At 36.9% G+C, this 12,465-nt stretch overlaps 2 protein-coding genes across 2 annotated transcripts; both read right to left on the bottom strand.

Moving 5' to 3' along the window:
- Positions 1-1,090: 1,090 nt before the first annotated feature.
- On the bottom strand, positions 1,091-3,585 carry rpz4 (rapunzel 4; the record flags this gene model as incomplete). The annotated part of the gene is made up of 1 exon (XM_083530509.1): positions 1,091-3,585. One exon carries the CDS (start codon positions 3,583-3,585, stop codon positions 2,410-2,412), a length of 1,176 nt encoding a protein of 391 aa, XP_083386635.1. The 3' UTR covers positions 1,091-2,409.
- A 3,413-nt stretch (positions 3,586-6,998) lies between these two features.
- On the bottom strand, positions 6,999-10,250 carry rpz5 (rapunzel 5). Its single transcript, XM_083530508.1, has 3 exons — positions 10,218-10,250; positions 7,427-8,701; positions 6,999-7,344 (listed from the first exon to the last, which is right to left on the bottom strand). Exon 2 carries the CDS (start codon positions 8,642-8,644, stop codon positions 7,463-7,465), a length of 1,182 nt encoding a protein of 393 aa, XP_083386634.1. The 5' UTR covers positions 8,645-8,701; positions 10,218-10,250; the 3' UTR covers positions 6,999-7,344; positions 7,427-7,462.
- Between the last annotated feature and the right edge of the window lie 2,215 nt (positions 10,251-12,465).

The following is a 12,465-nucleotide window of genomic DNA, read 5'->3' on the forward strand; positions in this document are numbered from 1 at the left end:
TCCTTAAGTATAAAAAAAAAAAGACAACCAACCATTTTTAATTAGTTTATGTAGTGTCCAGTAACTCCTTGTCTTTATCAGACTCCTTTGATCCAATCGAGACACAAGATTTCACTCTATATAATATTTGCATATCCACACTATACAAGATCAGTTCCTTTAGGGTTCCAGCAAAGTAGTTTATTGTCCAGAAAATCTAAATAAACCAAAATATATTTGCTTTTGAGTATTGCTTTGTCTAATCCTTGCTGTGTTTTTTGAGTCACGGCATTAAACATTTATTTTTGTGGTAACGTATTTATAAATGTTTTTTAGCATGCATGGTGAAGCGGAATTGAGTCTCATATAGAAACCCAACAGTCTGCTGTTCCTGGGCATAATTACAGAGTAAAAAGGGTGTTTCACCCAGCGCACGACCACATCTATTTCTCCACTGATGTGTGTCTATAACTCCTCTTCTGGTGTTACAATGAATGGTCCATGATTTGCAAAAGGTGGTTTTGATCAAGATGACACCTGCTACATAATCCCAGTTGTGCACAGTAAAACAGGATTTTTACCTTTTTAATGTACTTAAGCACTTTTTTCAAAGTATCTGTACTATATAAGATATAAGATATAAGATTTCTTGGGAAACTCTCACTTCACATTTTACTGTGTAATGTCTTTCTAAAGATCAGTCCACAACTTTTCAACATTTGCTTTTTTGCAAAAAAAAAAAAAAAAGGAAAAGCACATTAAATAAAGAGTTGTGGCAGGTGGACAAATAGTCTTGGGAAGAGTGTGTATTAGGTAAAGTTTCTCAGTGTGTCTGTAAATATAGGCAAATATCTCCTTAAGGTCTTATGTGCAAGATAATGAAACACTGAACTGCATCCATTATTCCTGATTTCTCACTGATCACTACTTTCACCTTTCATGCTTGAATCTGCTCAAAGGGAGAACTTTTATTATTTTCAATTGAGTAGAAATGTGAAAAAAAGTATTTAACTGAACTAATAATTTGTTAAGGGATTTGTACTACACTACTGTATAATATTCTGCAGATTTATATGTGACTAATTACATTATTAAAAAACAGACAACCATATTTATAATATAATCATAATGTATATTTCAATGCATTCACAATATAAAGGTAATACCATAAAAAGATATGACATCGGCATTATGAAATTGCGGAGCCTTAATAAAAGTGATAATTTGAGCTAAAATCATCCATAAACTGTAAGCAAAAGATTTGACAGTTGCAATTCAAGGTAATAAGGCACGAATGAAGGAAAAAACAAACAAAGAATCAGTTGACAGACTTATGAAACATAGTAGTTTTGGGAATCAATCAACGATGCATTTCAGGTGTATAACCTGCTGAACTGGCGCAGACTGCTTGCTCATACTTGCTGAATCTCGCTTATGTGATTAACGGACAGAATCCATTTAAAAAAAAAAATTTCAATTCACTTTGACATAAATGAAGTTTTCCCATTTCCTTCAAGACAAGAATAACATTGACCACAGGCAAAAATAACAATGCATTGCTATTGCTATAGTGTTTCTATGACAAAACATGACAAATGTATTTTTTTTTTGTATTGAATTGGAAAGAAGACATTTCCTAAGCTGGCTGCTAAGAAAAAAGGCAGAAGTGTGATTAACTTGAAATCACATGACTTGTGATCGTTTATCACTGTCAAACATCAGAACAGCAACCTATAAACCTGGAGTTATATAATAATACAATTGTAAAACGTGTAAAAGTGAAACTAGAGACATATTTTTTTTTTTATCACTATGCAATAGAAAAATAATCTGTGCCAGTCCAACAGGCTGAAAAGGAATCGTATGCGAAACGTTTTTTTTTTTTTTTTTTTTCCGTTCTTGTCATGTTCTTACATGTCCCGGTTTTGGTGAAAACAAGTAACGCAAGGTCTGTAGTTTTAATAGTGTTTTTAAAAACCCATGTCTTTAAAAGATACACACTATAACATATGCACAGAGACAAAAAGTTATACATATGTCTTTTGTAAAAGGTTAAAACAAAACATCTGGCAGGATTATTGCATTCGCGGGAATTAGTAAAATTTAACTAGATCCTGATACGGATTTATTTCAGCATTGATTTAAAGCCTCCCAGTCATTCTTTTCCCCCACCCAAGACATACAAATTACCCAAACAGCCAGAAGTCATAAGAAACTTTGTAAAACAGCAAATGCAGTCCATATAATGACAAAGACAAAGACAAAGATGTTCACAGAACCGAAGTCTTCACTCACAAGCATTCAAAAATCTTCAGCTTTTAAAGAAAATGATTAGTTGCTTAAGACCTTATTTGTTATTTTAAAATGGAAACTATAGATGGTTTGATTTTCCTACAAGGTGATCCTATGCTTCCTTTTCCTAAATGTGATTTAAGAAGAATGAACAAACAAGTAAAAGGTCTTAAACTCCTCAAAGAAGTGAAGTTCATCCTGAAAGCTCCATGAGTAAGACATTTCTTTGCACGATGTCTTGACAGCATGGACCGCACACATAGGGGTCTTCTCAAAGATAAGCTCTGCAATCCCAGGAATTGTGACTTTCTTCTGGTCCTGGACCAATTGCATGATTAAAGCTTTATCTAAAGGTTCAGGAGATGCACTGTAGGATACCACAACATTTACATTTTCATCTGGTGAAGGCACCTGAAACCTGCTCTTGCCTGTGGCACACTGGAAGTCCTTCTTGCTGGAGAAAAAGCCTTTTGGCGAGTTAAAGACACGGACTGACCAGCTCACCCAGTCGTACTTCCCTTTCAGGTTCTCAATGATCATGTCAGCCAGCTGCTGGTTGCTTTTGTCTTTCTGATCCCTCACCAGATGCTTGATATCAATCTCAGCCTGATTTGGAAAGCTGTTGATGCAGTCTTCAATGACCACATTCATTTTTGACTGGACCATGTTCATCTTCTCGGTCCAACTTTGGAGCAGCTCTTCTTCATCATCGCAACCTTTCAGAGCTGTATATCCAATTAAAGCGATGAGACCTATGCAAAACAACTGCTTTAGTCTGGCACAGAAGTCCTCCACCACCCGCCGGCTCTTTTGTTCATAGTTGAGTGTGATCTCCAGCACAGACTCTCCCGAGAAGTTTTCTCCCGTCACGGCGCCGTAAAGAGTGTACAAGTTTTTCTCTCCGCCAGACCTGCTAAAGTGGTCCAGGAATTGTTTCTTCTTGGCCTCTCGAAAAGCTGGTTTGGCATTGAGGATGTCCATGTATTTGCGAAACTGGTTGGTTATATTCTCTTCCACTGAGAAATAAGTTGCATCCATCCCGCTTTTTCTCACCTCGTCGTTTATGCGCTGGATTTCCTCTGATATAACATCCAGACGCTCACGCACCTTCTGAAACTGCTCCTTCATGTATTGTGCTTCTTTGCTCTCGACGTTATCTAGCGCCAGCTTCACAATGGGAGCAGCGATGGAGAAAACGGGGAACAGGTCCCCAGCAATGCTGGCCAACACCTCCGCTCCCTGCTCAAATGCCTCCATCACATTCTCCACTACATCCTTCTTTGATGCAATCAAGTTCTGCAGGCCTTCTGCCATTTTTTTTATCTATATGAAAAAAATCTATGCGTGTGAGAAAAGAAAGCACAAAGATCAGGTTGCAAATCATCATATTGCTAACGTGCTAAATAATTAACCAAGTTAATATATAAAATATTTGAAGATAAAGCATTAGAGGTGTCAGGCTAGGCATCATTTTACAAGCCAGAAGTAGTAAATAGAGAACTTACAGTCAGTCCTTGATTGTGGTATGCTTTTCAGCTGTTTTCTGTACCAGAGTGAAAAAAGGTGAGGTCACTGTTTGTGAGAAAGAAAGAAAGAAAGAAAGAAAGAAAGAAAGAAAGAAAGAAAGAAAGAAAGAAAGAAAGAAAGAAAGAAAGAAAGAAAGAAAGAAAGAAAGAAAGAAAGAAATGCCAGTGAGCTCAGCTATCAGAGCAAGAATCTCTCAATAACTCCCAACCCCATGAGTTAATGAAACAAAGTACAAGGAATTTACTTTGATGGAGAAAAAAAAAAAACTCAACAGGTCACTGGAGGGGAATGAAGTAATATTTAACCAACATGTATATTTGGGCAGCTTTATTTGAAGGGATATATGAAAAAATAAGTCAGAACCTACCAAATACTGCTGCTCAAAACATGGATTGACCTCATTATTTTAAAAGCAGATACAAAAAGCAATGTCAGCCATCTTCACCTTTAAAGCATCAATGTTTTTACATAGGCTAGCACTGTAAAGTTCACTTGCTGATCTTGTAAACACACAGAAAAAGTAATGACAGTGTAATTAAATGCAAATGAGACGCGGCTAAAAAGAGAGGGAAACATAACGACATCATAATATCCTTCAACAGCTTAGAATTTATGGTATTTTCTGTTTTCAGTTTGTGCAAATGCCACCGTGGGTGGACAAACGGTTAACAAGGTTGTTCAACTCGCTGGGCAGGAGGGTGTTTCCAAAGCAACCCTGACAGTTTCTATGGAAACCAGACAAAAGAAAAATGAGGCTGTCAGTTACACTTTGATGAAATTCCTTGCAGGTTTTTTGCTCTTTACTTTCTTCAATGGTTTATTTTCCAGCCTCGTGCACACTGAATTACAGCCTGAACAGAATCTCAATGAATTTCAGTCCCATTTTGCACTGTGAATGCATGCAAAAGAAAAGATAGATAGATAGATAGATAGATAGATAGATAGATAGATAGATAGATAGATAGATAGATAGATAGACAGACAGACAGACAGACAGACAGACAGACAGACAGACAGACAGACAGACAGATAGATGGCTCTAACAATTAGATTGAATGCTAATATTTTGGTCTTCTTAGTAACAACAGAATAGTATTAACTTCATAAGAGTGAGGCAACGACTAAACCCATAAATGCTAACAGGAATTCATTTGTGCTCAACCAAATATAAAAAGTACAGTGTGGCATACATAATTAAATTATTGGAATTAAGAGTGATATAACACCATTGGGCATGATGGTGTAGGCAAAATATAAAAAACATTGGGTTGGTAACAATAACTCTCCTTCATCACACTGTCATTAAGTTGCTTATATTCCTGCAACACTCGTTTTATTAGTTTGTTAACTATATTAATATTTTATAAGGTGTTTGAACCTCTTTCAACCTTTACAAATATAAGATCTGTATGATTATTCTTTTGATTTCCTGAACAATTAGCTGATCATATATTCTGCTTTTCTATAGAAAATGTTCCTACACAGTTTTTTCAGCACCAGAAAGCACTAGAAAAGATTACACAGAACATTACAAGCTGCCTCATCCCATCCATCCCTTGGGTTACTGAAGTACTTGAGAGAATCAAGAATTGCAATAAAACGCACCACTAATGCAGTCTTAACATATCGGATAGTGGTTGAGGTTTTCAGCATCTAAAATCATTATTTTGCAGTATATAGAATCCTGTGGCTGTTCCTGCCTGGATGTAGGAAATCATCAGAGAGAGAAGCTAAAAAGAGGACATACACAAGTGACAGCTAAATAATCAAAGAACGTAATGAAAGCATTTTTACAGTATAGCACAGATGACCCTTAGTGTAGTTTTCCAGTTGATTTATTTTTCACATAATTACATCAGGAAACATATATTTGGTAATGGCACCATCTTTTACTACTGGTATGTTTAGATTACATTATACATCTGTGTCACAGATTTTTAGACTTAAAGACTGGCCAGAAACAAGGTGTTACAGGGACAGAGACAGATACAGCTTAGTTAAGCATTCATCTATACACATATAATACATAACGTTGAGTGAGATCATACGTACACCTAACATGCATAACCAAATATAGTGCATGTTAAGACATGGAAATACTACTTATTTTATATTCCTAATATTTTATGATATTGCATCATAAAGATGTGATTCTCAATAAAGTCAGACCAGATACGATGAGAAGCATAATGTAATTCAAAGACCTCCAGATATACAATACACATACCTATATAGCAAAAAGTGAAGTAAAACTATTTACTAAAATATATAATGTTTCGCAATATATAGCTAAGAGTCATTACAATATGATGCACATACAGTGCACGCATTTCAGTAAGGCATTTTAATTCAGTTAAGTAAACAATGTTATATGAGTTACCATTACAGCATATAGTCCAACGAAGTGTATAGCTACATATACATTATACATGGTGTTGACTCAAATAATATGACAATGTAATATAATCAATAGAAAGTATCAAGGCTCGCGCACAGGTTAATGGAGAAGGAAGGCGCGTGTTAAGGCAAGTTGCATGAAGTCGCACGCACTTCCTGGTTGGCTGAAGACCAAAGAAACTGTATTCACTGATCCCCCTTTGAGATATCGACACGCTTTTGACTAATTGTATGTTCGAGTAATGTTCTGTCGAATCAAATACATCGTAAAACCAAAACAATTTTGATTAATTTACTGTTTTTTATACAACGGGAAAAACTTCCGGTCGCTTCGAAGCAACGCCCGAAGGGTTGCAAAACTTCTGCCATTCCAAGAAACTCTTTACATCTACTCGAGTTTTTTTTCCTTCTTAATAGTTTAAAATAAACGATTGTTATTTATTATTTAACCAAACATTTATTTATTATAGGACCAAAAACTCACCTTAAAATCGCGTGACAATAAAAGAGAGACTCCGCATAAACCCGTCTTTCCCTGTACACAGCTGAATGTGAGACACACCCATGTTCAGGAGAAAGAAAAGTTACTATTCTTGGATTTTAACCCTTCCGGAGGTTGACATTGTGATGAATTCATTTCCAAAATGCATCTTTTTAAGATTTTGAGGAAACCATTTTAAATAACTTGAAATAACTAAATAATGTGTTATTATTGTTGTTGGGTTTTTTCTTTATTGTAGTGTTTTGACTGATATGAACTCATAAAAAAAAGCATGGGTTAATAAATCAACAGTTAGCTGAACAATAGTTTGAATATGTTTTAATGTAATTGATAAAATCTTTGGGTCAATAATGAGGCTACCAGCATATTCATTTATCAGCATAATCATGCAAGTGTTTATAAACACACTTCCAATTTTTGTATCAAATGTGAGAGACAAAATACAAAAAGTGCTCAGGCATATTTCTCATGATTAAACATGTTTGACTAAATTATACATACATCTTATATTTGCGATTTTACAGTCTACAGAGTATAAGAAGCCTTAAAAAAGGAACTGGAATTCCTGGCACACTTGCCATCATATCATTGCACTGTGTAGTATTAAGACCAGAGAAACAAAAAAAAAAAAAGTCTGATTGCCAATGATATATATATATATATATATATATATATATATATATATATATATATATATATATATATATATATATATATATATATATATATATATATATATATATATATAATTTGATTAAATCTTCACTATTCTGAGTGGATACAAATGTGGGCCCTTTTGTGAACCGCATAATAATAACACTCCGGGTCAAAACTGTTGGCTTCCTCCACTCTCTTATAGCGGCTGACAGCATGAACAAGGCAGTTGGGAAGACTCTTGCACAAAGACTCAGCAACAGATATCATGTCACCTTTCAGCCTTTCATGCTCTATTTGATCCTTTATCTGGACCTTGTTGAGCGACTTAGGGTTCGCGGTGAAAGACACCACGATCCTCATTTTGTTGTTGGTCAAAAGGTCAAAATAGTTGACACCTCCTCCACTTCCATGGTACCGCTTGCCAGCCAGCCAATTCCAGAAAAAAATTCCACCATGATTAAAGACCCTAACGGACCAAAAAACCCAGTCATACTTCTTGACAAGGGCATCAAGGAGGAATTTAGTAAACTCAGAGTCGACATGGCTCTGCTTCTCCAGGATCAGGCGTTCTACATCCATCTTGGCTTGTGCAGGAAAGTTGTTCACGCATTCATCCACTGCCGCCTTCATGCGTGTCTCCACGTCCTCCATGCGGACTTGCCATTTCTTCACCATAACCTCTCCGATGGCGCCCTCCTTTAGGGCAGTGTAGCCCATCACTGCTATGATCCCAACCATGAACAGCTTCTTCAGGCGAGCACAGAATTCCTCTACTGCCCTCCTGCTACGCTGCTCGGTAGCCAGTATTACATCCAGCATTGCATCTCCAGAGGTGTTCTCTCCAATGAGGGAGTTGTACAAACCATCAAGGTTCACATCACGGTCAGTGTTCTCATATTGGCTAAGAAACTTCTCCTTCTTCTTCTCCTTGAACTTTGGTTTGGCAGTGACAAACTCCTGAAACTTTTCATACTGACTGATCATCTGTGCCTCACGATCAAAGTTTTGCTTGTTCAGTGATGTTCTCTGAAGCTCCAGAGCAAGTTTATCAATCTCATCCTGGATCCCTTCCAACTTCTGGTTGACCCTTTCAAACTGCTCAGTAAGATACTTAGCCTCTTTGCCCTCTGGGTTGCTAAGGAGCTCAGCTGATGCCACAAAAACTGCCTCTAGGATGGGATGGAACTGGCCTACAGTGGCTGCCAGGACCTCACAGCCTTGGCTCATGATTTCCACTCCCTTTTCAATCTTGTCCTTGTTCTCCAGAACCCATTCTTCCACACGACTCATATTGGATGCCGGGAAAGAGGTCCTGTCTTAATCCTTTAAGGAAGTCAAGTGCTTTCTCTGTAACATAGCAAGATAAGTCATTTAAAAACCCTCTCTTAGTTAAGTGATATCAAAATCAATGCCTGAATCAATGTGGCCACCTCTAAAGGTCACATGTATTTGCCCAACATGAGTTCTTTGAGGCAACCTGAGACAAAACCAGACATTATGATTACAGGGATCAAACAAGTGTGGGAGTATTATAGTACAGACTGTTTTGGAGTAGTTTTTTTCAGTTTCCTCATAACCCCAACCAGCAAAATGTGGGAAAGTTAAAATCTGAACATGTGCAGACATGCCCGGAGTCATAATATGCCACACCTTCTGATTGTGAGGCTTGGGAAAGATCAGGTGTCTCCTAGGATTGAATGAGAACAAACACATTGAAAATTTACAACTGTCCAAAATAACCATCCAAACTTAAATCATGAGTGTGTCTCAGAATGACGGGAAGAGTTGTGAAATGATGCCAGACTATAACGGGGGTAATTCCCGCACTAGTGAGAAAGTATAAAACATCTGTTTTCAACATGCATTTGCTGAGAAAGACGTTACATGGCAGAGATGTTGAACATTTCAAGGTATTTCTGGGCAGTTTCAGTTACACAGGGGAGATGAGCTCACACATATATCTCATTTCCCAAGACCCTGCGTATACTACGGCAAAAAAGGCACACCCAGATCTGAAAAAAAGAACCATTTTACTTGTCCAGCAATGTACAACACAGGATTTTGACTAACCAACAAAACCATTGTAACCAAAAAGAATGATGCGACATGCAAATGAAGACAAAACCTCGATACGATCAAGAGAATTATCTCGGTAATATTTCCCATTAAAGCTTATTAGAATTAAATTATACCCCTGAATATGATGTCTAACAAACATTAATCATTTTAATGAAAGTTCTGTTTAGGAAAATCCATTTGTGATTCAACACTTATGACTCAATTTGCCTCATCAAAGCACAGTTATATAAAATGCACTCATTTTTTCATATCTGTTTTTTTCCCAATCCATATCTGAATTCAACTTATAAAAATTATATTTTGATAGTCGTGCTTTATTTAATAGTAAATAGTTCATTTAATCAAAAGTGAATTGGAAGCACAAAAATCATTATTATTAGATACATTTGCCTTTGATGTTTTTTTTTTTTTTTTCTCCCTCTCAAACCCACATCCTTGGTTACTAATCCTGCTACACTGACATTGCAGACAAAGTCTTATTCAGGTCAATATTTACTTAAGCACAAGATCCGGCCATCTCACACTGCTTTTAAAGAACCTTTTGGTATTGTGTCTATTATAAGCCGAGATTTAGCAAATACAGTCCGGGTACAAAGATCATTTTTGTTTTATCTTTATCTTCTTTTAATGCTCAGTGTTCACTGAACTTTCTTTTGTGTGTTAAAAATAGCTGGGTAAACAAAATAACAAAAGGAGAAACAAAGCAAAGAAGCAGAAAGAGAAGTTAACAAAAGCTGGGAGAAGAAAAAGGCTTACAGTTAGTCGGTAAAGTGTGCAGATGTACCCTCTGTGGTGCTCCAGTGAAGCCCAGCTGTGCTGAAGAGCTGCAGCCTCTGTGGCTCGACATGTATTTATAGCCTTGCTACTTTGCAACACGCCCCCTTTGGATAAACTCCATCCCCTGCGAACATTCCTAGGAGCCCACTCTGAGAGGGATGGGTAACATCCTGTAAACACTGCCCCTTTCATCCATTTATAGGGTTCCACTCTGTTTTGTGAAAGGTTTGGGAGTGCCCATCCCCCATCCCAAACTCCCAAAAAAGCCCCCAAAAATACCCCTATGATAACTGGCATGCTAATTACCAACTATGTCAGAAAAAAAACTGAAAAGTACATCCAATACAGTTTTGTAACCTTCTATGAACCAGAAGACAAAGCAACGTGGCATTTACGCTGAGCTTTTCTCATTTAGAGTCAGACTGTTTGACAAAGCGGTGAAAGGCTCCTCTGTTTTCCCAAGCGGCTTGTGTCATGGAGGCTGACCGAGAGCCTTTGTGCACTTCTTGTGACCCACTTTGCTAGAGGCGCTACGGAATTAAAAGGAAAAGAAGCAAATAATTTTAGTGGACTATTAAGATCCAAACCATAGCAATAGTCGGTTAATATTGCTAGCGTTTTTCTTCGTCGTGACGCTGCGAGATCTCGCACTATGCTAACCTGATCGAGGCCAAAGCACAAGGACACTCTCACAGTACCGTAATAGTATGTAGCGTGATGGGTGGAGAAAGCTTACATTCTCCACCCTTTTATTCTCCGTGTTGGGCTCCTTTCTGCATCTTTAAAGCAGATTCACCAAGAAAGACTATCATTTCTTATTAAAAATTACCGTATAAGTCTAAAATTATTCAGACTTTCCATGCGAAGCATCCAGAGTAAACAGTATTACGCAAACACAATGGGTGTTTTCCAATAAAAACCCAAAAACTATTTTACTAGACAACATTTTGTCAACTCCAAAGAAATGCTTTGATCTTAGAGCAGGTTTTATAGAGCAGCTTCATCAGCAGCATTCATCTTTATTGAATCCATTCAATGGAAAAGCTGTTACTGTAATTGTTACCAGATTAGCAAGGTGAGCCAGACAAGTAAGGGTGTTATGTGTTGGAGCCCAGGTTTTCTTTGGTATTTTGTGGCTAATGTGTGTACCATTTAAACTCAATTTAATTGATATGTGCATGAGATTTAACAGACAAAATATTTCCTGAAGTACTGTAATTAAGTAGAAATATACCTCACTTAACCATATCATTACAGCACTGAAGGCAAAAAGGTAGTAGAATTAGGATAATAAATAAGAATGTCATAAAAATGTCTGGTATTAAAATTTTTCCGCTGAATGAAACACATCAGTATTAGTGTTAAACATGCTGATGCTACATCTATTGACCACGGACAGCATGCAGCACTTGACCTCAGACCCTCTTTCACTTAAGTACATTATCCGTTGCTGCTTCGAGTGACATTTTAATATCTGTTGAGGTTTCAAATAAAATATATTATATTAAGTGCAATTTTTGGCTATAGATAAAGAGTGACTGTGCACTGCTTAGGGCATTTTCTTTCTTTCTTTTTTTCGGTTATGTGGAAAAAGTCATACTTTATAGATAGAATATATCTGACTGTACACAGGCACAGACAGTGTGACACTCCAGTTTGTCTTGTTGTCTGGGAGATTATTAGTCATTTGTTGAGGGAACCATTGTTAATAGCTGCTATTAGAAAAAGTGATAATAGGAAGTAATTAGTTTCACGGAGACATTAAACGTACCTATTAAGAGTATGATGTGTAATTTTTTAATAAGTTCCATTAATATTAGCTGTGGCAAATTGCTGTGGAGTAACAGGAATAAACTCATTTTAGGAAATGCTGGTATAGGAAAATAATCAACTTCAAGAGAGTAACAGTAACTCCAATTGTATCTGTTATTTGTATATTTTATTCGAGATATTCCCAGAATAGATGTTGAGTCCTCTAACCATAGAACCAACACAAAACTAAAAAAAAACACTACACCGCATGGGTATGTCCGTAAAACACGATTCTTTCCTCACTGTATATTACAGCATTACCAAAAAAAAGTCTTCTAATGCTAATAATGTTCATGTACTTTTAGCTGAAACTGAGCGTACATCCTGGAAACTTCTTTTATAAACCGACATTGTGATATGCAGCTGTTTCCAGTGCACTGAATCAGAAGATGGCTCATGGCAATTCAGGGGATGAGAGGTGAAACACCAGACACCCCAGAGAA

Source organism: Silurus aristotelis (genome assembly GCF_946808225.1).
Source record: "Silurus aristotelis genome assembly, chromosome: 25".
In the NCBI taxonomy this organism is placed as follows: domain Eukaryota; kingdom Metazoa; phylum Chordata; class Actinopteri; order Siluriformes; family Siluridae; genus Silurus; species Silurus aristotelis.

Excerpts from the sequence above, each read along its gene's own strand:
- rpz5 (XM_083530508.1), bottom strand. The coding sequence starts at position 8,644 with ATGAGTCGTGTGGAAGAATGGGTTCTGGAGAACAAGGACAAGATTGAA.